General features: G+C 37.0%; 1 protein-coding gene across 4 annotated transcripts in view; it reads left to right on the plus strand.

Moving 5' to 3' along the window:
- The window catches only part of LOC144971422 (uncharacterized), a 40,687-nt gene extending 15,643 nt beyond the window's left edge, over window positions 1–25,044 (plus strand). For 2 of the 4 annotated variants that reach the window (XM_078912328.1, XM_078912309.1), the window contains exon 2: window positions 22,104–25,044. In XM_078912328.1, the coding sequence (XP_078768454.1) occupies window positions 22,299–22,877 (579 nt within the window). In that variant the 5' untranslated portion in view covers window positions 22,104–22,298 and the 3' untranslated portion in view covers window positions 22,878–25,044. Of the gene's footprint in view, window positions 1–452; window positions 599–15,205; window positions 15,530–22,103 lie in introns of those variants that run through there. The other 2 variants (XM_078912318.1, XR_013645129.1) reach the window with 2 other exon arrangements.
- Window positions 25,045–26,631: the final 1,587 nt, after the last annotated feature.

Below are 26,631 nucleotides of genomic sequence, written 5' to 3' on the forward strand. Positions count from 1 at the left end.
TTATATCTCAAAGAATACACAATGTATAATGTCCAATGTATTGTTACTTATGTTTTAAGGACATTTAAGGAACACGGTCCATTTTAAAGCCCTATTACTGATTTGACATGATAATTTAGTCAGTAATATGACAGAGGTTTGACCACTACAAAATAAATGATATATTATATTATGATATAGCTGCCCACGTCATGTACTACACCAACCCGACAGAGGGGGCACTGACCTTAGAAACGCCTCTTGTGGCAAATTGGTGCCGAGCTGTAACAACAATAATTGACGGTGTAATAATATTCGGTCACTCATACTTGTTTGTAACCGATTTGCCTATACTTTTTTCTGATGTTATGTAACCGACGATAATAAATATATATATATATATATATATATATATATATATATATATATATATATAATATATATATATATATATATAACCCTCATGATTTCTTGTCCATTAGTACATGGAACATTCTGAATCAAGTATTGGTTTTTTCCGTTGGACATACAGTCTTGGTCTAGACCGGGTCATTTACGTACAAGCTGCCAAATAAGTGGATAAGAAATATTCCGTAAAGAAAGAAAAAAGATTTAGAAAGTAAGTTTTTGAATCTTATTTCTTAGATTTAGATAAGATGATTATAATGAATGAAAATGTGGAAGTATAATTGTAAGCCACGGACTGAAAACGGGATTGTGTCGGGTTGAACCTCATGAGTAGAATTATTGATCTGAGTGTTCAGCCTGGATTGTACATTGGAGTTCAAACGATTTCTTCATTGAAGATAGTGGATATTGTGTCTTTACCTTAAATAAATAACAATGTGAAATTGAATGTAAGCTTCAATTGAATATACGAAAACAGATCAAAAGGACGTTCTGAGTTTCCCCTTTATCAACAAAACAGGATGAATGAAACACTACAGACGAATGAGATCACGTGCTAGTGGCGTTGTTGATGAAACAACGGCACTACCACATTATCTCATTCGTCTGTAGTGTTTCATTACATTCATCCTGTTTTGTTGATAAAGGGGAAACTCGAAACGTCCATTTTATCTGTTTTCGAATATTAAATTGATGCTTACATTCAATTTCATATTGTTATTTATTTCTTCGAGCTTCGAGCAGCAATATTTACATTGTCTTTACCTTAGAACACTTGAGATTCTCTAATTTAGATACTTTCTGAATATAAATTCAATTTTCTCTATCTGTTTCATTCCGACAAGACATCGTTTTGAGACGGTTAGTCACTTCCAGTGGGTCACGTGTACACCTCATTGTTAACCAGTTAACTGCCATACTCCAGAAAGTCGCAAATTTAAAAATTTGGCCAGAAAACTCGTCCTTCAAATATCAATCGATTTAAATGACCCTCATCTTGGCAAAAACTCTCAACGAAAATTTGAGATTTTTTTCCAAGATGAGGGTCATTTAAATCGATTGATATTTGAAGGACGAGTTTTCTGGCCAAATTTTAAACACGCGTCTTTCTGGAGTACGAAATTTAACTGGTTAAAGATGGTTAAGTACGACGGTAATAATAATGTGATTGTAACAGAAAGTGTGAGAATTATACGAGTAATAGAATTGTTACAATTAATTAAATTATTCATTTATTTCTAATGTTATAAATAAAAAAATAGATTATGATTGAATCCTACTAATGATTATCTTTATTTACATTCTCTCACCGTACTCAGCTATAAAATGAGTACTTGGTCATTAGCAGCGTTATATCTGTCCAAAATAATTGTAATTTTGCCTGACAGTCCTGGTGTCATGTGTCGTCCTACGTGTAAAGTGTTGCTTTTTTATAAGGATCACACTCTTGTGCGTATTATAAAAATTTTTCTTATTATTCATAATTCCAATATTCTATTTCTACATAGTACCGATATCCGGGCTGCCTTAAGTTTTACAAATTTCAGTTTAAAAATATCGTCTAAATATCGATCGATTTAAATGACGATCATCTTGTCAAATACCGGCCCAGGTTTGAAAATTTTTTGACAAGAAGAGAGTAATTTTAATCGATCAATATTTAAATTTATTGAAGTACGACATTTCTAGCCAAACGTGGTTTATCACAATAAATACGACAGTGGGATGATTGATCTGTTTTGATATAGGAACGTTACTGATATCTTCCCGTCTTTAAACTGTATATTTGTTTTGTATTTGTTTATATCTGACAAACTTACTCCTACTTCGATAAGAATTGTGATATTCACCGTGTCTTTGTGGTATAATGTATGAATCAAAGTAGATAAGAAAATGAAATTCAAAGCTAAATGTCTCCAACCGTGCCTAAATGGTATTATGTCGGGTTGATACCGACGCCAAAAAAGTGACTTTAACCCTCTCCTTACAACCCATAGAAAAATCGTCACATTTGTTACGATGCAGCCAACATTTTTCTCATTCTAATTTCTTTTGTACATCATAATATTTGAACAAAAATATTTGCTATAGTTAAAGTATATTAACACTGTGTTGAAGAGCTGGCTTAGCAGAAAAAAAATATTATAGGTAGCAAGAACTAACAGCTTTTGTTGTTTGAGTGAAATAAATCTATTTTTGTATAGGTTGGGCGTGATATTTTGGGGAAAATCTGGAAAATGGCAGGTAAGGATATGGTTAAAGTAAACAGTAAAATGGTCATAAACACGACATTTGGGATTACTGGACTAAATGAGAAATTCCTGAACTTTTTATCATAATTATAATTATTATGGGTTACCTTACATTCCCGGAATTCTCCATTCAGAGGTTGGATGTCATGGAAAGACATTCTTCACGCTCAAGGGCCATTACCGAGTAGTCGATTATCTTTTCGCCAGTTGTTTCCTAAACATTTCCTATCCAAGATTTCCTTGGTTGGTTTGCCTCGTGCCTGTGCCTGTCGAGTCTCGTCCTACATATTAAGTGATGCTGTTGGCTTGGGACCCCTTGTAAAGCACGTTGAGCACGTTTAGTGGATATTGCTCTATGTTAGATCTCAAGTTTTTCAAGTCATAGTAGAGTGTTAAAAACTAAGATTTCATGTGTTGTTTTTGTGTGTGTGTGTTTTTTTTTTTTGTTTTTTTTTTAGCATTTTAACTTTATTTGACTTTTAACCACGTGGTCCATCCCGACATAATACCGTTTTGAGACAATGTGTAACATATACCCATTCCTTTATATTGTCTGGTCATTTTGTGAGGGGGGGTGGGGGTGGCTTCCACTTCTCCGTTGACCGTCTTCCATGACTTGCATAACTAACAGCCATGCTCAAGCTGTCCTGCCCGACCAAGTGCCCAGCCAGACTCGGACAAAAAAAACAGTCATATTTATTTCGACCGCAAATATTTGCTCCAAAAATCGATAAATTAAGATAATGCTCAGCTTTCGAAGAATTTTTCAAAAAAAAAAAGTCTCAGGTTTAACAAGTTTTAAAAGGTGAAGGCCTTTTTAATTCAAAGATTGAAACAAATTGTTGTCGAAAATAAATCTGTACAGGAATATGTTATTTGGTGTCTTTGTAATATTGAGCTTTTATATAATATATATATATATATATATATATATATATATATATATATATATATATATATATATATATAGCGCAATATCTACTAAATGTGCTCAAAGCGCTTTACAAGAGGTCCCTGGCCAACAGCAACATTTAACATGTAGGACGGGACATGCCGCCTGTGAGGCGATATTACAATTTTTCGGACAAAGACCACACTGTTAACGACCAGGTACTCATTTTACACCTGAGTACGGCGAGAGAATGTGAGTAAAGAGTCTTTTCCAAGGACTCAACTATGCGCCGAGCAAGGCTCGAACCCAGGACCTTCCTATCCGAAAGCGAGTGTCATACCACTAGATCACATAGCCGCACGCACAATATACAATGACAATATACTTTCTGTCTTCCACTAGATTAGAGATACAATGCTAATGTGAGTCGACTAATTCCACGATATGATAAAAGCCTTCTGTCTCCTCTGTGGGTGTGTGTGGGTGTGTGTGGGTGTGTGTGTGGGTGTGGGTGTGTGTGGGTGTGTGTGGGGGGTGCGATTGCACAGTAGGTAGGGCACTCGCTTCACACGCAAAGGGACCACAATCGATCCTGGATGAAATCAAGTATTCCTTCTGACCTCCGCCCCCCCCCCCCCTTTTTTTTTTTCTTTCAACCCACCAGTGATAAGGAACCTGGGTCTGTTAGTTCTGGAGGTAAACACTTTGTGTTTAACTAGCGTCCTATTCAAATGGTAGCAAGCAATTGCTACTGTCCAACGTCCATGTATTAAAACCTAACGTAATAATGTGCTTGATTGAACTTTGTTGTAATGGAATATAGGTACCTATTTTGCGATGGGTTGAGAGTATTTCCATTACAGCAATAAGCCTATAGCAATATGGGTTACTAGACCTGCAAATAAGTATGTATACGACAGCCATTTACATTTAACGTTGCAGAAAATGGGATAATTAAATGTCACGGAAAAGGAAAAGAAAAAACATCGAACTGATCTGTCCATTGTGAGTTCAAATCATTTACAACAATAAATAGTGGTGGTGTCCTCTCTAATTGGATTCAGTAGTCTGATGTCACGCCGCCCGGCAACGGCGGCCATCTTGGTTCTAAACAAAGAAAATCATTTCTTTTTATTCTTCATGCTGGCTAGAACTTTTCATTCCCTTTTCATATGCCTTGTGATCAGAATGTGTAAAAGTCAAAACATGATCAAATTGATCGGGTTTTTTTCCTCTTGATACGCGTTTAAGCTCGCCGAAGAAATATTTCATACGGCGTCCGCCATTGTTCCGATAGTTTAGAGCCAGTGTTACTAAGTTACCCTGCGAAGGAAGTGACGTTACGACTGTTGAAGAGTATTACAGTTATTCGATCATGGATCATGGATCTATTTACTTATCAAACTTTTTGAAAACGGACGTGTAATTCTTCTTACTTTATGCTTCATTTGTTTCGGACTAAAAGCCCCTGTTAAGGCGGACTACTCGTCTCCATTTGAATACCAATACGCTTCAACAGTCGTGACGTCACTTCCCTCGTAATGACGTATAGTAACTTAGTAACTGGTTCTAAACTATAGGAACAATGACGGACGACCTTATGAAATACTTCTCCGACGAACATAAAAGTGTAACCAGAGTAGAAAAAAAATATAAATCTGATCATGTTTTGACTTTTATGCATTCTGATCACATGACATGTGAAAAAGTTCTAGCCAGCATGAAGAATAAAAAGTACCTACTGATTGTCTTTGTTTAGAACCAAGCTGCTGGTTGCTGGGCGGACGTGACATCAGACTGTTGAAGCCTATTGGCAGCGATGCTTTAACCTGACAAAACGATTTGTTATATATTTTTTGGCATATAACTTTTATTTCAAACAAAAAAAAATAATAGTCCTTCAGAGCCGTTAGGCCCATGGAGCCGGAGTATATCCCTGTTTTTACACTGTGAAACGGACAATAGTAATTGCTTGCTACCGATTAGATAGGACGCTAGTTTGTAATAAAGTAATTTTTGCCAGATCTAAAGACCCAGGTAGCCAACCATTGCTGGGTGCAGGGAGGTCAGAAAAACATCTTGACTTAACGGGGGATGGGGTATGGTTTTTTCGAATAGAGATTGTGAATTAAAATGACTCTCAACTTGTCAACAAAGTTCAAACATGAGAATTCAAAGGAGTGACAAGTTTTTAACTTTTGATAAGTTTAGGGAAACGTGTACATCATTTTAGGTCAGATCACCCAAATTGTTATGTTCTTATTGCTGTCAAGGAAATACTCATGGAATGTAGCATTGCCTATAAAAACAATGTTAAATTAACTCCATCATTTTTTTATCTGTTATCAGACCTGCAAGTTTGTGCACGTTGGTTTAGGTTCAATGCAATCAATCGATATTTAACCCTCTCCTTACAACCCATAAAAAATCGTCACATTCGTTGCGATAAAAATCAACAATTTACCATTCTAATTTCTTTTGTATACCACAGAATTTAAAGAAAAGTTTTCGCTATAGCTATAAAAATTTGACATTGTGTTTTAGAGCTTATTTAGTTGAACAATATTATACATAGAATGTACTTGTTGCTTTTCTGGTTGAGTAAAGAAGTGAAGAATCTATTTTTGTAACGGCTCGTGTGATGTTTCAGGGAAAATTCTGGAAAACAGCTGGTAAGGAGAGAATTAAAGTGTAACTTTTTAGTCCACGGTGAAATAAATGTCTTTAATCAGAGTATGACAAATGGACTATTTTATTGTATATTCCTACACGCGTCGGTTTATCCGTTAAATCCGATTGATTAATCGTCCACAATTATTTGCGCAATGAAGCAATCAGTCTGGAACGGGCTTGTTGTAACGCATTGCCAATTAATCTATGGATGACCTCGAAGAACCGGGCTCGGGGCCACCGCGAAACGCCCACCTGTACATGGATCATTAGTTTCCATATTTTACACGCGGGAGAAGCAGCTTTTTCTCTTGTGGAAATTACGTGTCATTGTGGGGTCATTTGAACAAGTATGTTGTCATTGTGGGGTCATTTGAACAAGTATGTTGTCATTGTGGGGTCATTTGAACAAGTATGTTGTCATTGTGGGGTCATTTGAACAAGTATGTTGTCATTGTGGGGTCATTTGAACAAGTATGTTGTCATTGTGGGGTCATTTGAACAAGTATGTTGTCATTGTGGGGTCATTTGAACAAGTATGTTGTCATTGTGGGGTCATTTGAACAAGTATGTTGTCATTGATGGGTTATTGCTTAACTATTCATATCTCATTTTTACTTGCAGGTTTAACTTAAATGTCATATATTGATATATCTATTTATCACTATTTACCTATCAATATGACTTTCCATCCATCTATATCTATCTATCTATCTATTTATTATTGTAATATTCACACGATGTTGGAGTCAGTTTACATCGATGCTTCAGGCCTTTCAGCCATCGTCAGGACTGTGTGTTACATGAGTTTGGTTCGTTGCTACATGTCGAGCACTATTCGTACCATATTTGTATCCAACACGATTCAATATCTATCTCTTTATATATCTGATTGTCTATCTATCTATCTATTTATATATCTGACTGTCTATCTATTCTACATATATATATATATATATATATATATATATATATATATATATATCTACCTGTTTATTTAGTATTTACTACGTTATCTTGTTGATCAGTCATATACAGCGATGTTTTAGGCCTCTTTGCCCATCATCAGGACATTAAATATTTATCTATTTCTCTCTCTTCCGCTCTCTCTCTCTCTCTCTCTCTCTCTCTCTCTCTCTCTCCCTCTCCCATCTCTGTCTATCTCTCTCTCCCTCTCTCATCTCTGTCTATCTCTCTCTCTCTCTCCCATCTCTCTCTCTTTTCTCTCTCTCTCTCTCTCTCTCTCTCTCTCTCTCTCTCTCTCTCTCTCTCTCTGCTTTGTCTGGTACTATTTTGTACAACTTTGTTTCAGAATCCCCATCCGAGGTAGGCTCATGTTTTGTGATGGATTTTTTTGTTGTATTTTTCTCTCTTCTATGTCTGGCAGTGCTCTATACACATTTTGTTGAGCTTTTTTTGAGCTTTTTGTAATAATAATAATAATAATAATAATAATAATAATAATAATAATAATAATAATAATACACATTTATATAGCGCTCATTCTCGTGTAAAACACAAGCTCTGGGCACTTTACAATATAAATATCAATTTTAAGTGAAAAAATAAAAAAATAAAATAATAACAACAATAACAATTTATAGCCAAATCAAGGATTCATATAGAGTCAAGAAAAACAAATACAGTAAAAATGTGTCTTGAGATTCTTTTTAAAAGTAGGTAAAGACTTGCACTCCCTCAGACCACGTGGTAGTTCATTCCAAATCTTGGGGCCGAAACAAGCAAACGATCTATCACCAAATTTTGTTCTTGATCTTTTTTCCGAAATTTTCGTTTGGTCATTACATGATCTTAAAGTGTAATTTTCAAATTTACACATGACCACGTGATCTGTGAGATATGCCGGTGCTATACCAGCCAAACACTTATAAACAAGACACGCTGCTTTGTAATATGTGCGCTTTTCAATGGGCAACCAGTGGAGAGAGGCCAACAAAGGGGTTGCATGATCAAATTTTTTTTTGCCAAAAACTAATCTTGCTGCACTGTTTTGCAGTAGTTGCAATTGTTTAATAGAAGCCTGAGGCAAGTTGACAAGCAGCGAGGGAAACAACCAATGTTTTACATGTTCCAATTGCAATATACTGACGGATCGAACTGATTTTCTTCAATTGAAAGTATAAAGATTTACAGAGAGCAGAAATGTGAGCTGACATTTTCATTTCTGAATCAAAATAGACACCCAAATTTTTCACAGTCTTTGAAACTTTGATCTTTTCACCCCCAATCAACACCTCAAGACCATCATTCACCTTCAACTGCCCTCTATTTCCCACAATCATCACTTCTGTTTTTGACTCATTCATTTTCAACTTGTTTGCATCCATCCACTCTTTCACATCCGTCACACATTCTTCCACACGTTTCACAATATTTTCGAGATTTTTAGTTTTATCAGTAGCATAAAGTTGCGTATCATCTGCATAGAGATGATAGCGCAGCCCATGACCAGTGATGACATTAGATAATGGAGAAGTATACAAAACAAAAAGAATTGGACCCAAAACAGAGCCTTGAGGAACACCAAAAGACAATGTATGTTGACGAGAAAGTTTATCTAAAATCATAACCTGTTGCTTTCTGCCATCTAAATAAGATTCAAACCACTGCAAGACAGTCCCAGACAAGCCAAAGGTTATATTAAGTCGTTTAATGAGAATACCGTGATCAATAGTATCAAACGCCGCCGAAAGGTCTAACAATGTCAGAAGAGAAACAGAACCTTTATCTAAAACATCAAGCAAATCACTCGCAACACAGCACAGAGCAGTTTCTGTGCTGTTGTAAGAACGATAAGCTGACTGAAATTTTTCCCATAGATTGTTTTCATGGAGATGTTGTGAAAGACGTCTGAGTACAACTTTTTCAAGGATTTTAGAAAGAAATGGCAGATTTGAGACGGGACGGTAGTTACTAAGGTCATTTACATTGAGATTTTGCTTTTTTATGAGAGGCTTTACAATTGCATGTTTATAGATATCTGGGACTTGTCCTGAGATAAGTGACTGATTTATAATATAAGTTATGCAAGGTAACAATTCAGGAAGACATAATTTCAAAATATTAGTTGGTAAAGGATCTAAATCACATGACTTCGAGGAAGATGAAAAAATTATTTTAGAAATTTCTTCTTCAGTTGTTTCTTTAAAACAAGAGAATCCCTGTGAACCCGAAAAAGGGTGGAAATTTATATCTTCATTTTGCACGAGGTCCAAATTGTTCCGAATTTTCGATATTTTTCCCGAAAAGAAATCTGAAAATGCATCCGGCTGCTTTTCTACCGGGATATTAGTGGGTAGACACATGCCCTTTTCTTCCACTAAAAGTTCCTTTGAAACAGAGAAAAATTCCTTAGTGTCCCTCACTGATGACAGTTTTGTGTTATAATAGTTTCTTTTTGCTCTTTTGCAGGTGGTTTTATACTTATGCTTTTTTGCTATATATATCAGCCGGTCAATCTCAAGGCCCGATTTTCTCCACGATGCCTCTGCATTCCTTTTTTCCCTTTTGGCAGTTTTTTCACTCTGGTTAAACCACGGAGACGGTTTCCTGGAATTTATTATTCTAGTTGTCTTTGGCGCATGCCTGTCGATGACGTTGCGCAGTACCTCGTCTGTTTTCTGTGCTGATGGTATATCCATTCTTCCTAGTTCCTCTGACAGATTGTTTTTGAAGGAACTAATGTCTATTTTTTTGGTATCCCTAGACACTATCTTGACTTTCTTTGCTTTCTCTTTGATGCATTTGAGAGTTGCCAGAATCAGATTGTGGTCTGAAATTTCTTTTTTGATATTTTTAATTGATTCAACAAGCGAGGGTGTGTCAATGATGAACCAGTCCAAGATGTGCCCCAATCTTTGAGTTGGAGAGGTCACTAACTGAGTGAGGCCATGTTCATTCAGCATATTTTTTATAATTTTAACGAGACTATTCTGATCAACATCAAACTGAATATTAAAATCGCCGATATAAATTTTTCGCTTATTTGATGTGTCTTTTGATACAAAATCTGAAAATTCGTCAGCAAAATCATTCTGTCTCAGTTTGTTCTTTTTGCTTGGGGGTGGTCTGTAGATACAAGTGATTAAAAATGAAATTTGAGGGTAGGTCAATGTGGTTTGGACACACTCGAAACTTTTGAACGAAATTGGCCTGTTTTGTATTTTAGACGAAAGAGCGTGTTTGTATATGATGGCGATCCCCCCTCCTGATCGTCCATTTCTTGGGAACGATTCCATCTTGTAGCCGGGAGGTGTCATTTCTTTCATTATAGATTCATCACCGATGTATATAGCGCAATATCCACTAAATGTGCTCAAAGCGCTTTACAAGGTGTCCCGGCCAACAGCAACATTTAACATTTAGGACGGGACATGACGCCTGTTAGGCGATGTTACAATTTTTTCGGACAGAGGACAAGCTGTTAACGGCCAGGTACTCATTTTACACCTGAGTACGGTGAGAGAAAGTGAGTAAAGAGCCTTCTCCAAGGGCTCAACTATGCGCCGAGCGAGGCTCGAACCAAGGACCTTCCTATTCGAAAGCGAGTGTCATACCATTAGACTACATAGATCTTGATCAGATCTTTTATCTTACACCAGTGCCTGCTCGTAAGGTGTAACGTTAAATACTAGTTTTAATTCTTTTTCTTGTTCGCTGCATAAGCTCCTCGAGCCCGAAACGGTTCTTATTATAGTATTATATGTGCGGCTATTTGGTCTAGTGGTATGACACTCGCTTACGGACCGGAAGGTCCTGGGTTCGAGCCTCGCGCTCGGCGCATAGTTGAGTCATTGGAAAAGGCTCTTTACTCACTTTCTCTCACCGTACTCAGGTGTAAAATGAGTACCTGGCCGTTAACAGCGCTGTCTTTGTCCGAAAAATTGTAATATCGCCTAACAGGCGTTATGTTCCGTCCTACATGTTAAATGTTGCTGTTGACCAGGGACCCCTTGTAAAGCGCTTTGAGCACATTTAGTTGATATTGCGCTATATAAAGCTCAATTTTTTAAATCATTTTTTTTATCTGATATATTATTTTTGTTAAATTACTTAAATCATTTGTAACTTTAACTGTTCTTTTTTATAGGCAATAATCATGATCTATTCGATACATTGGTGATGATGATGATGATGATGTTGATGATGTTGATGATGATGATGATGATGATGATGATGATGATGATGATGATGATGATGATGATGTTGATGATGATGTTGATGATGATGATGATGATGATGATGATGATGTTGATGATGATGTTGATGATGTTGATGATGATGATGATGATGTTGATGATGATGATGATGATGATGATGATGATGATGATGATGATGATGATGATGATGATGATGATGATGATGATGATGATGATGATGATGATGATGATGATGATGATGATGATGTTGTTGTTGCCGGTTTGTTTGTTGTTTTTGTTTTTGTTTTGTTTTTTGTTTGTTTGTTTTTCCGATGACTACTATGTTACTAGTGTGCATCTGTGTGAGTGTGTCTATGTCAATATTGTATTGTTATAAATGTGTAACCAAATGACAAATTGCCACTTTTTTGGGGGACAATAATAATATATTTTTATTATTATTATTATTATTATTATTATTATTATTATTATTATTATTATTATTATTATTATTATTATTATACATTGGGATGATAAAGACAGTTGTCGGAAGATCACGATAATGGTAGAAAATGTAATCCTAGCCATCTAAGTGTCAAGACGCTCCACGATTCACAGGATCCAATGAACCCGTTACCTTCCTGCTCTGGAAATGCGATAAATAATAATGTGAAATTGATTGCAACTTACTGTTTAATCTTCTTCGGGCCTTGAGGCACATAGGGCATCCACCAGACATCTCCATTTTTTGCGATCAGCTGCTTTTGCGGTGGCTGTATATTCCAGGACAGGACTGCTTCCTTTAATTCTTTCTCCATGGTCCTTCGCCAGGTTTCTTTGGGTCTTCCCCGCCTTCTCTTCCCATCTGCTGTCCAGTACAAGGCTGTCTTGGGAATTGATTGCAAGCTTCAATTTAATTACAAAAAAAACAGTGAACAGTCTAAGGTGTGGCTATGTGGTCTAGTGGTATGACACTAGCTTTCGGATCGGATGATCCTGGGTTCGAGCCTCGTTCGGCGCATAGTTGAGTCCTTGGAAAAGACTCTTTACTCGCATTCCCTAACCGTACTCAGCTGTAAAATGAGTACCTGGCCCTTAACAGCGTTGTCTGTCCGAAAAAATTCTAATATCGCCTAGCAGGCGTCATGTCTCCTCCTCCAAGTTAAGTGTTGCTGTTGGCTAGGAACCCCTTGTAAAGCGAGTTTAGCACGTTTCGTGGATTTTGCGCTATATAAAAATCTTACATTTTGAACAGTCTATAGTTGATTTGATTGCTGAAGGAATTTGAGCCCAAACGTTGCGGTTTTTTTAGCTACTATATGCATTTTGCTTCAGTACATTAACACTTACAATCTTCTTTATCAACTATCAATAAGATTGTATATTATAGTTGGACGAACACGCCAATAAAACTAATTTTAATAATAGTAATCCAGGTGTCAGGATACGTCAGGGCCGACAGACAGGGTCCAATCATTCGATCCCAAACCACTTGATGTATGGAACCGTCTGTGGGTTGGGCTCGTTCTGTCAGAAGTAGTTCGTGGTTGTTATTTAATTGTTTGGGGGGTTTTTTGTTTTGTTTTAATTTTTGTTTGTTTGTTTGTTTGTTTTTTTTTTGGGGGGGGGGGGGTTTGTGGGTTTTATTTTGTTGTTGTTGTTGTTGTTTTCCTTTTTCTCTTTTGTTTTTGTTTAGTTTTGATTCTTTTTGTTTTGTTTTGTTTTATTTTGTTTGGGTTTTTTTAAAGAGTCATATTCAGTCTGCTTCAATAAATTAAATTACATATTTGGAATGCGAAGTGCCGGTGACACTTACGGACAATCTTCATTATCAACTTTTAATAATACTATTGTGTATGATAACATTGCATCAAAGAAGGTAGTTGGAAGAACCCGCCAATGGTTCAAAAGTTAATCAAAGCAAACCAGGTGTGGAGACAATTCAGTGTAAAAATCCAATTAATCGATTCAATATCACTTGATGTATGGAACAGCCGATAGATAGATTGGTGTGATCAATGGAAGGAAAAGACGAATGTATGAATCCAACACACGGAGGAGTCAATACTATTGTTGTGTGTTAAATAAAGTCATTGTTTTGTGTCCGCTTTTCAAGGTTATCGACATGCTGGGTTTTGTCAAGCATGATAATATGTGATCGGTCGTCTCAAGAAGGTATTATGTTTAAGTGTGTATACAAAAAGGTATCTAATATAACTTAACAAGCAAAAGAATGGGACATTGGTACAGGTGCAGTGTCAGCCAGACAAACCTTTAAAAAGCCCAAAAAAATCAGTAAAAAATGTTATGTTTTGTATGATCAAAGAGAAAGTATAGATTGTATGCGCTTGGCTAAGAAGCTCACAGCATTGCCATCCGGAAATATAACGGACCAACACACAAAACTATGTGTAACGTTGAAAGTTTATAATCTGGATGATACGGTTAAGTGAGAATTACTCATAAACATGGATGGTAAAAAAAAAATAACTATGATCCGAGTTACGTCAATTTCATTCTATCTATATCATTATTTGAAATCATATCGTTACAAAATGGAAAAGGTCTGATGTTTGATCCACCTATGTGGATAAGCAATGGATAGGGTGTCGTGTACATATTGGCAGGTCTATAGGGAATGATATTAGCGGAAGAGTATCGTCCCTTGATTGGACGTCACCCATAGACTGTGACGTCACTGGCGGAAATGTTATTAGAGAGAGAACGTCATGTTGGTTGTGCGCATGAGAGAGACGCATGCGCACGACCATCATGACGTTCTCTCTCTAATAACTTTTCCGCCGGTGACGTCACAGACTATGGGTGACGGCCAATCAAGGGACGCTACCCTTCCGCCAATCTCATTCCCTATTAACCCAAGTTGTTATGGGCCCATTGTAGTCAAGAAAATCCAGCGCAAAATATTGTCCATTGCAACAATGTTGAAATAAGCTTATAATAGAATTGCTTTCGGCTATCAGACCTGAAAATATGCACACATACATAGGATTTGGGTAATCGTTTTCCCAAGTTTAACATCGACATTTGATTCTAAAAGTGACCTTTTATATAGCGCGATATCCACTAAATTTGCTCAAAGCGCTGTAAAAGGGGTCCCTGACCAACAAAACAATTTAACATATAGGACGGGACATGACGCCTGTTAGGCGATATTACAATTTTTTTCGGACAGATACAACGCTGTTAACGGTCAGGTACTCATTTTACAACCTGATCACGGTGAGAGAATGTGTATAAATAGCCTTTTCCAAGGACTGAACTTTGCGCCGAGCGAGGCTCGAACCCAGGACCCTTCCGATCTGAAAGTGAGTGCATCACAAGCACTTACCACCTTATAGCCTAGTTCACCCCAATATAACACCGATTGGAGACGGCGGGATACGTGTAAGGGTACTTTTCATTTCCCTCAAAGTGATTTCACATAGGAATGAGATTAGGCGAAAGGTAGCGTCCCTTGATTTATTATTGATTATTATATAGAATATATTAAATTAGTTTTTTATTATTATTATTATTATTATTATTATTATTATTATTATTATTATTATTATTATTATTATTATATTATTATTATTATTATTATTATTATTATTATTATTATTATTATATTATTATTATATTATTATTATTATTATTATTATTATTTATTATTTATTTTATTATTATTATTATTTATTATTATGTTATCATCATTATTTATTATTTATTATTATTATTATTATTATTATTATTATTATATTATTATTTTAAAACGCGTGGAGCATGGTGACAATATTGACATTCATGTGTTCTATAAATGTCCATGCCATGTATATTTCAATCAGACACAATCAGACGATCACAGTGGGAGATAATCAATCGAACGTATCACTCCAATGATTCCTTCAATCACCGATTACCGATCACCGATCACCGATTACCGATCACCGATCACCAATCACCACCAATAGGACCAGCAGGAGGACTCCATAAATCGCACAATGTTGTTTTAATGTTGACACTCTCGAAATAGCAATAAACCGACGTGCACTTAATTTGCAGGTCTGATAACCCAATTCATAATGGGCTCATTTATGTTATGGAAATGTCCACCCAAAAAATATGACGTAAAATATTGTCCTTTACAACAATGTTTAATTAGGCCCATAATTGCGTACGGGTGCCAGACCTTCGTATATGTGCACGTCGCTAGAAAATCTTTGTGTCTTTAGTCAGTGCTGTAATACCGTGAAGCAAAGAGCACATCAAGAAGTGGCTTTAAGGAAGTATCAGGTTTGAGAGCTTTTTCACAAGATGAGGGGCTATATGGTCTTGTGGTATGACACTCGCCTTCGGATCGGAGGATCCTGAGTTCGAGTCCAGCTCTCAGCGGTGCATAGTTGAGTTCTTGGAAAAGGCTCTTTACTCACATTCTCTTCCCGAACTCATGTGTGAAATGAGTACCTCGCCGTTAGCACCATTGTTTCTGTCGGGAAAACAGGTGTCAAGTCTCGTCTTACAGGTTAAGTGTTGCTGGTGGATAAGGACCCGTGTTTTAAAAAGCTTTGCGCCCGTTTAGTGGATATTGCGCTATACAAAAGGTCAGGTTGGTTTTTTTTTTTACAGCTGCATTTCAATTATCGACAATTGAAAGACGAGTTTTCTGACCAAGACTATTAATAGATGTGTCATTTTTAAAAAAAAATTATTTTGGGGAGGGGGGGGGGGGGGGTAGGAGGTGTTTGTTTTGTTTTGTTTTTGTTGGGGTTTTTTTGGGGGGGGGGGGTGGCTTGTTGTTTATTTTTTATTTTTTTGGGAGGGGGGGGGGGGTTGTTTAGGGGGTTTTTTTCGTATTTTGGTATTTTGTTGTTTTTTGTTTTGTTTTTGTTTTTGTTTTGTTTTACTTTGTTTTTTGTTGTTTTTTTTTTTTTTTGTTTTGTTTTCTTTTCTTTTTTGGGTGATTTTTCCTTTGGGGAGGGGGGGGGGGTGTGAGTTTTTTTTTCGTATTATCTTTTTGTGTTGTTGTTGTATTTTGTCTTCTTTTTTTGGGAGAGGTGGGGCAATATTGCCTAGACTGTATATTATCGTTAGAGACAAGACCCGATAAGACGCATAATAATGTTATCATAGTGTCGACTCTATCCAAATAGACAAAAATAAAGAACGTTTTGTCTATTGTCTAGGTCAGTTTGACACATGCCATTATTGGAATGGCCACCCTGCTGTACTCTGGGAAAACAAACACATTAAAGAATTTCTTGTCCCAAAATCTCGCCCTTTAAATATTGATCAATTTAAATAACCCTCATCTTGTCAAAAACTTTCAAACCTGGGGCTTCCAAGGAAGTCTTGGAGGAAGTCACGGGTTCGATAGTTGTTCAACAGGTTGAAGGTCATTTTAGTCGATTGATATTTGAAGGACGAGTTTTCTGGCCAAATTTTTAAAATCATTTTTTTTCATAGCACGGCAGATAATATGGTTATAGATAGAACGAAGTTGACGTCACTCAGGTCTTTGTTATTGTTTTTTTGCCATCCACGTTTATGAGTAATTCTCACTTAACTGTATTATCCAGACTATAAAAGTTCAAGGTTACTCAGAGTATTGTGTGTTGGTACGTTATACTCTCGGATGGCAATATTATGAGCTTCTAAGCCAAGCGCAAACTATCTACAAACTGTGTCTATATATCACTCGGCTATTGTTAGGGAGATCGTGGTTTTAGCACGAGACTGGCCAATGTACATTCAGATTTGATATACCTCATGGCCAGTGGCGTGGCATGCTTACAGTATAAGGTGGTGCCAGAATCAGAAAAAAATTGACTTTAAACATGCCATTTTTGTAAATACAAAAGAAAGAAACAAATATTCAGAAAAGACTTAATCAAATAAGCAAGAGGTGGCATTTACTATTTCTCAGTTTTAATTTTTTTTTTTAAATGCTATAATCCATTTTTAAAAGATGGATGCGGTGCCAGACACCAAATCAACCAATATAGCCACGCCCCTGCTCATGGCAATTCCTGGATAGAATATATCTGGAACTTGGATAATATATTCAAACTCGTGTTAGTCTTGTTATATCCTGTAATCAAAAGTGACCAATAATCTCAGAACGGTATTATGTTAGGGCTTACCTGATCGGTTATAACTTTGGACAACAACAGGGGTGATTCCTGTTGACAACAGTTGATTTAATCTGAGGCTTTCGCCAATAATCCATACGATTTGATGACAACATACATGAAAATAAGAAAAAAAGGTAAATGGAACCAAAGAATAAAATGATACCATTAATAACCACAAAAATGCAACAACAGAGGGTTGTTTGGTTGGTGGATTGTCTTCTAGTCGTTCATGGAATGCCTTAGTGGATGATGGCTTCAGCACGGAACGGCGATTTAAATTATAAAAAGTGAATGCTAAAAATTGAAATTTATGTTTGATTTGATGTTTCCATCTATTTAGTGGGGAGAGTGAGGGTTGTTTCTTGCACTTCTAAATACTTATAATGATAAAAACGACAACGTGAACATGAAACGGCTTCGGGTGGAAATAGTACAGTCAATGGACGTTTCGGGTACAAACCCTTTGTAAGAAAAACAATAAACAAAGGAATGGTAAAAACAAATTTATTTGTTTTCAAGGTCACTTTCTTAATTTATATATTTATATATTCGGGTACATTCACGAGTTTGCCTTACTTTGACAAAATACTTCTTTTTATTTCAGTCAGAAAACTTTTACTTCAAATATCGATCGATTAAAATCACCTTCGACAGTCCAAAAGCTTGAATATGAATCTTAAAAGCCTCGGGATCGAAAATTTTACAATTAGAGGATAATTTTTCCCGATCTTTTATTTGAAGTAAAAGTGTTTGGTCAAATGTTTTTTAAAAAGTGTTCTGTGGAAGTATCTAGGGTCCGCTTGTCCTCATAGCGTTGACTCCAGACTTTGTGCGTGTATTACAAAATCTCATTAATCACGCCTAAGATTATCCTGTTTTCACGTAATGACTGGTCCCTGCATAAACATTTCAACTCCTTGTTTGCTAGATATGTGCGGCTATGTGGTCTTGTGGTATGACACTCGCTTTCGGATCGGAAGGTCCTGGGTTCGAGCCTCGCTCTTGGTGCATAGTTGAGTCCTTGGAAAAGGCTCTTTATTCACATTCTCTCACCGTACTCAGGTGTAAAATTAGTACCTGTCCGTTAACAGCGTTGTCTTTGTCCGAAAAACTGTAATATCGCCTAACAGGCGTCATGTCCCGTCCTACATGTTAAATGTTGCTGTTGACTAGGGACCCCTTGTAAAGCGCTTTGAGCACATAATTGAGTGGATATTGCGCTATATAAAAGCTCAATTTAAACAAAAAAATGTTTAGATATATTGTGACACATACATTCAGAGACATAACCTAAAATCACACAAATGTTACATCGACCTTTAGTCATGAATCTGCAACAAGTGTGGATTTGGTTGTATTGAATTTGAGGATGTTTGGCCTCAGTGTACAAGTGGAGTGATTTCAAATCCAGGCAAATTTGGTGTTATGTTTAATCAGCAGTGATTTTGAAACAATGTCTTGACAATCAGGGTGCCGAAATATTATTATACATGATTTAGCGTCCCGAGATACAGCTCCAAGCAGTTATTACTACTTGACCCCTTTAAGTCGTCATAAAAATGGACTACCTGAGCCACCATTTCTACAATAGGGCAATATGTATAAATATACCTTTAAACATGAACGAAGCCAAAGAATGTAAGCCTTCTCGGGGACACAATTGTTTTACTTTTATCCATATAAAACTAGAGACATAAGGCTTTAGTTTTGCCTGGCCGGTTTTGGCTTAACACTTAATTCTTAAATGGTTTTTTAGCTTTTGTTTCGGAATATATAGAACACGATGTGTAGATAGGCGATTTTTACACCGAAACATAAAACATGTTCATGTAATGATTCGTCATTGTTGATGCGTTGCTAAATAAAATTGACTTAGAAAACCACATTTCCAGTTGCAGCATGTACTACGGGTGTGTTCGGGGATCAGGTCGCACCCACGGATTAGCTTCTTTGACCATGGACGCAATTGACATGTTATGTTTTCTTTTGTAAACAAAAAAAAAACTTACACGTTTCATTCGTATTTTCTGTCGCACTATGGAAAAAAAAACATTTTATTTTGGCTGGAAAATTTTACTTTAAATATATACACATATTAATAGATTTAAAACGCTTATCCAGCTATAGGGAATAATATTAGCGGAAGAGTAGCATCCCTTGATTGGACGTCACCCATAGTCTGTGACGTCACCGGCGGAAAAGTCATTAGAGAGAGAACGTCATGTTGGTTGTGCGCATGCGTCTCTCGTCCTCGCTTCGGCGTACAACCAACATGACGTTCTCTCTCTAATAACTTTTCCGCCGGTGACGTCACAGACTATGGGTGACGTCCAATCAAGGGACGCTACTCTTCCGCTAATCTCATTCCTTATAGTTCATAATGTAATTTATAATCAGAGCTGCCAAAATTAACCACACACAGAATCGTGTTTGTTTTATTAATTTATATTTTAATTGGGGTTTTTTTTCTCAATCATATCATTTTCCCCTTGTCTAATTGATTTTATTTTTTGTTTTTCAAAACCGGTGAGAGTCTCTAGGGGGTCCTCCGAGTGATGGTAGTGTTTGGCCACGTGAAGTTCTATGTTGGCCACTTTTGAAGTCAAATTTGGCTACGATTAACTATGGCCATCTGGCAGCCCTATATGTAATACGATTCAATAGTCTGATGTCACGCCGCCCGGCAACGGCGCCATCTTGGTTCTAAACAAAGAAAATCATTACTTTTTATTCTTCATGCTGGCTAGAACTTTTCATATGCCTTGTGATCAGAATATGTAAAAGTCAAAACATAATCAGATTTATGGGGTTTTTTTTTTCCTCTTGATACGCTTTTATGCTCGCCGGAGAAATATTTCATACGGCGTCCGCCATTGTTCCGATAGTTTAGAGCCAGTGTTATTAAGTTACCATGCGTCATTAGGAAGGAAGTGACGTTACGACTGTTGAAGTGAATTGATATTCCTGCTTGTGAAATGGAAACTAGTACCAGATTGTCATGATAACAGGTGCCGTACTTTGGTCAAACCCGTATTTTAAAGATTTGGACAGAAAACTCTTCTTCAAATATCGATTTATTTAAATGACCATCATCTGGGCAGAAAAACTCCCAAACCTGGGACTTCGCGAAGTCCATCTGTGTGATTTAAATTAAGTTACAGTTATACATGTACGACAGTTTGAGGATCATAAAGAGTACGTCTCCAACCACCTCCAACTGGTATTATGTCGGGATGTATTCGATACTAAAAATAAATCGCTTCGAGTACTTCAGGTGGATATCGCATTGAATAAATGCTCTGTTTGTTTTGTTTTTTAATTGATGTTCTAGTCAAAAATACAACATTTGGGTTAATTTTAGATTACTTATTGAATACAGTGGTCAAATGTAATGGAAGCTTTAATTTGATTAACGAAGACAGATGGTGTCGACATTTTGGGTTTCCCCTTTGTCAACAAATTATTTATCATGTTCGATTGACAAAGGGGGAAACCCGAGTCCACATCATTTGTCGTTGTTAACTAAATATAACAAAGAAAGTATTGGACTGGAACCCTCAGGGCAGAAGATCAAGGGGAAGGCCACGAGGAACATGGAGAAGAATTAAAGCTGATATACAGAGAAGTGGTAAGACCTGGAATGAGATTAAAAAGTTAGCTCAGGATAGAGAAGGATGGAAACTGTTTGTCTGTGGCCTATACCCTGACCCAGGGTGAAAAAGGCAATGATGATGATGATGATGAACTAAATGTACTACTTTTATGTATGTCTTCAATCTTTGAGCAGCAATATTTGCACTCTTGATCGCAGTAGATACAGGTTTTTTTTTTCTTAAAGTGACAGAAACTCAAGTTTCGTATTTCTGATAATTTTTACTACTCTTTAACCACTTTTTTCCATGTGGTTCACCCCGATATAATACCCTTTTGAGATAATAGGTAACATATTGTTCTTTATGTGACCTACCAACTCAATACAGTATTCTGGCGGAGCCATTAAATTAATTTTAACACTGAATTTATAAAAATAAAAAAATTCCCTTTATTCATTCCCAAGGGGGAATTTGTCTTTAGGGTCTATTCCAAGGGAAGACTAGAATAACCCAGGCGTTGGCCGCAGTGCAGGGCCGCAAAGTGAGCTAGGGCGAGGTGACTTGCTCAAGGCCACACAACGCAGCGGCGGGTGATCGAACTCGGTACCATTCGGGTAGGAAGCAAAGACCGTACCGCTGAGCCACGATGCCCCTTTTATAGCATTAAAAAATATATTAAAACATGAGTTATTTTGAAATGTTCTGACGAGACACCACACTGGAACAACCTGACGCCCGATGCTGCAGAATCAGGAATCCCAAGTAAAGCCGATGGATTTTTTTCTATCTAACCACCCTCTACACTCACTAGTGATTAGGTGGCTGGGTCCATTAGACATGGCGGAAAGCACTTTACATTAGGCTTCGTTTAACGATAAAGGATAATGAATAAACACCAGCTCTATGGGCTTTTGGTTCTGGAGAATTACCAGTACTTTATTAATATTCAAAAATCAAATGACTTGATAAGAAATTTAATTTTAAAGATTTCTAACAATTACTTTCTTTATATTCCACAGAGTGAAACGTTGCTGAAAACATCCAAGATATTCTTTTTAAAAGAAACAACCCAAGACAATTGATTGTTCTTGCTGGATTTAAAACTGTGCTCACGCTTAACATTTATTCAGTAAAGAAACGCACAGGTTAGCGTGTCTGTTAAGAATAATACAAAAGACAGTTCATTTTCTCTCAGGACGAATCATTCTTACAAAATGGCGAAAGAACTTCCGGTAGGCTCCAGCGCGTTCGAGCGAGTCTTGACAGAAATCAGAACAACACCAGTGGTGGAAATTTCCCCTTCGGATGACGTAGATAACGTCCCCCATAAGAAACGTCAGGGCCATCACGAGGAAGGCATGCTGGTGCACGGGCTTCACCACTGCTACAAGGTGGAAGGCGGACAATGCCTCACTTCATTCAGGTGCAAACATGACCACCATCGCGTCAGTAATGGTCATCTTGAAGACATCACTCATGTCCACGGTACATCTCCGACACCCAGACGACGCCTGTCCATCGCAAATTCGGGTGCGGGGTTGTTGGCACCGGATGAAGGTTACTTCCGGGCACGTTCCAACAGCGATGCAGGTTCAACGAGATCACCAGGGGGCAGCCCTGGGTCACAACGTCGTGGATCCGTGGCAAGCAGGGGAAGCAACGACAGTTCATCTCCTCGTACAGGACGGAGGGCTTCCATGTCCATATCACCCAAATCACAAAGACGAGGTTCCACTGTCAATCTCGAAGGAAAAGAACTTCATTACGTTTATGATCAATATTTTTCCAAGTAGATAGATAAAAGTACAATTCTTCCGTTTTGATTTTCAGAAGATTTGATGTATTGAAATTTTAACAAAAGATAAAAAGGGACGTACTTATATCTAAAGCAGAATTTTTTATTTTTTTTTAAAGCATGGCAGGTTTTATTTTGTCTGACCCGAAGCGGTTGTGATTTAATGAGTTTAAATCTAAAGTAAAAATTCCAGGTTTATCTCGCTTCTACATTTAAAGAAAAACACACAAATTTGATGGACAGTACCAAATCTTCTAAAGTGAAATTTATACGACATATATTTGTGAGTTTGATTCTTTTAATCTTGTTAGGAAAGTTAGATATTTGTAAAGTTATTCAGGTATTGGACCGGATAAGTGCTTTACGATTTCGATGGAAAGCGCTAAATACAAACACTTTTTATTATTTGTAACATGTCTACTGGTGAAAAAGGAATAATTATCGAAAGGAGAACCATTTCCGCCTGTTACGCTAAGAGGGGACGGTGCTACAGTAACATATTGATTGTTTCTCTCTAACAGTAGATAAACTCGTCCAATTCTATGTTTTTCTTCGTTAAAGTAATTTTTCATTTCCAAAAATAATTGTCATTTAGAGCTATTAGCCCATAGAACCGAAGCTTATTCCGATTTCTATGGCATGAAACGAGCAATATCAATTTTTTGCTGCCTTTGGATAGGACGCCAGTCTATCGCAAAGTACTTTCCACCAGATCTAACAGACCCAGCTACCCAATCACTGCTGGGTTGACAGGAGAGGAGATGAAAAAAAATCTCGGCGTTGAACCAAGTCCGAGCCCCGTGACTGATATAAAATCAGCGTCATCCTGTCTTCTACTGAAACTGTATATTTCTTGCAGTCTAAAAAAAATACTTTTTGAAGTATTGAGTGGATTTGATTCGAGTTTTCCCCACAGGTGCCGTACCAGTAGGTGCCGTACCAGTAGGTGCCGTACCAGTAGGTGCCGTACCGGTAGGTGCCGTACCAGTATGATGGTTCCCACCGAGGTCAAATCCTATCACTGGAAAAAGTGTTTTTCCTCAATTGTCTTTTGGCAATACGCTGCTTCAATAGTCGTGACGTCACTTCCCCCGTAATGACGCAGAGTAACTTAGTCAACTGGCTCTAAACTATCGGATACATGGCGGACGCCCTTATGAAATACTTCTCCGACGAGCATAAAAGTGTATCCAGAGGAGAAAAACAATATAAATCTGATCATGTTTTTAATTTTATACATTGTGATAGCATGACATGTGAAAATGTTTTAGCCAGCATGAAGAATAAAAATTACCGATTTTCTTTGTTTTGAACCAAGCTGCTCGTTGCTAGGCGACGTGACATCAGACTATTGAATCCTATTGTCTACTCCTCACTTCATTTCGTTACTATCAAATCAATTACATGCTCCACTTACATTTCTTGCAGTCTGATAATGGTGTAGACCACATTACACGTTGGTGGTATCATCTCATCAAGTGCCTTCTTCAAGTACCTTTCTTGTATAAACGACAATCAGTGTGTTGTCGCTGTATGACATCAGAAATTTACTTGTCAATTTGAAACCATTTCTGTCACAAAAGGAAATAATTATCAAACAAATGGTGCGTCTATCTTCATTACTGAAACTCCAACAGTATGGATTCAATTGGATTTGATTTGATTGGAGAACTGTTTCTTGTTTTGCTTTTTTTTCGTTTTATTTTTTTTTTTTCTAACATGTAGGACGGGACATGACGCCTTTTAGGTGATATTTCAATTTTTTTTCGGACAGAGACAACGCTGTTAACGGCCAGGTACTCATTTTACACTTAAGTACGGTGAGAGAATATTTGTAAAGAGCCTTTTATTAATTTGATATTCATGATTCCTATTGTGTAAATAGTTATAACACTTAATTCCATAATCAACCTCACAGGCATATTCATTGAAGATCATCTACCTATTTTTATAACTTCTACATTCTATAACATTTTAATATCTATGTTAACTTTTGACTAAGATACAGATAGATAAATCATTATAACATGTTATAATTTTTAATATTTATTTTGAATACGTCGATATCAAAATGCAAAGGCTATTTTTATATTCACATTGTAAATAAATTTCCATATTCATTTAATTTATGATGTATTAAATAAAAAATGTATTGTTTTATATGACACTGTGTGTGCTTTTCTGGTTCTTGAACTACGTTGTGTGTTGGTTGTGAATCATGATGATGATGATGATGATGATGATGATGATGATGATGATGGTGATGATGATGATGATGATGATGATGATGATGATGATGATGATGATGATGATGATGATGAGGATGAGAATGAAGATGATGATGATGATGATGATGATGATGATGATGATGATGATGATGATGATGATGATGATGATGATGATGATAACGATGATGATGAGGATGAGGAAGAAGATGATGATGGTGATGATAATGATGATGGTGATGATGATGATGATGATGATGATGATGATGATGATGATGATGATGATGATGATGATGATGATGATGATGATGATGATGATGATGATGATGATGATGAAACTTCTTGACAATTTTGAACCAAATCATGATGATGATGATGATGATGATAATGATGATGGTGGTGGTGGTGATGGCGGTGTTGGTGGTGGTAGCGCCGATGGTGGTGGTGTGGTGATGATGATGGCGGCAGCTCTATTGTTGCTTGAAGCGATTATGCTGGTAGTATTGGTGGTTTTAAAAATTGATTTTATGACTTAGTCAAAGTCCTAAGTTTAAACTTGTTGACAAGTCAGTGGCCATACGAATACATCAATATGTCTATAGGGAATGAGATTAGCGGAAGAGTAGCGTCCCTTGATTGGACGTCACCCATAGTCTGTGACGTCACCGGCGGAAAAGTTATTAGAGAGAGAACGTCAAGTTGGTTGTGCGCGGAGGCGAGGACGAGAGACGCATGCGCCAATGCTGTTAATGTCCATGCGCTCAATTTACACTGGACTCCGGGAAAAGAATGTTAGTAAAATAGGATTTTTTCAAAGGCTCAACTTTCCACCTCCAAGATTGGGACTCAAGCCAGAAACCTACAGGTCCGTCGGTGAATCGAATACCAAAGTTTCAAAGTTTATTCAATCTTGGACTTTCGCCAATAAATCACACACTTTGATGACAACACATATGAAAGTGGAAAACAATGGTAAATGGTAGTATTGTAGTATACCCAAAACCACAAAGACACACAATTCTAGTTTAGTCTTTGGGACAAACTTAAAGTTCTAAATGGAGATACAAAATAGTGAAGGTTACAAACAGAATTCTGAGATTTTCAAATATCAGGGACTTGTACTCCGCGAGTTTGTCCATAACAATTTGTTTCATACCTCTTCCAACCGATCGTCTCCCAACCTGGAAAGGTGTGTATGAAACAGTACCAGACCCTAGTAATGCGAGAGAGTGTGAATAAAGAGCCTTTTTCCAAGGACTCAACTATGCACCGCTCAGAATGGGACTCGAACCCAGGACCTTCCGATCCGAAGGTGAGTTTCATATCACTATACCACACAACCGATATTAAGAGGTTGGTGAACACGAATGCCCTTGCACAAAATCTTTTGCAACGAATGGTTGAAATCAGATCATAATATTTGATAACTATTCAGACGCTAAAACAACTGTGCTATATAAGCACTTGTCATCCAAATTCGCAAAAGTTATAGATAGTATGAAGATGACGTCACTCAGGTCTTTATTA

This window comes from Berghia stephanieae, chromosome 1 (assembly GCF_034508935.2).
Source record: "Berghia stephanieae isolate SIO BIC M18660-M18661 chromosome 1, UCSD_Bste_1.3, whole genome shotgun sequence".
In the NCBI taxonomy this organism is placed as follows: domain Eukaryota; kingdom Metazoa; phylum Mollusca; class Gastropoda; order Nudibranchia; family Aeolidiidae; genus Berghia; species Berghia stephanieae.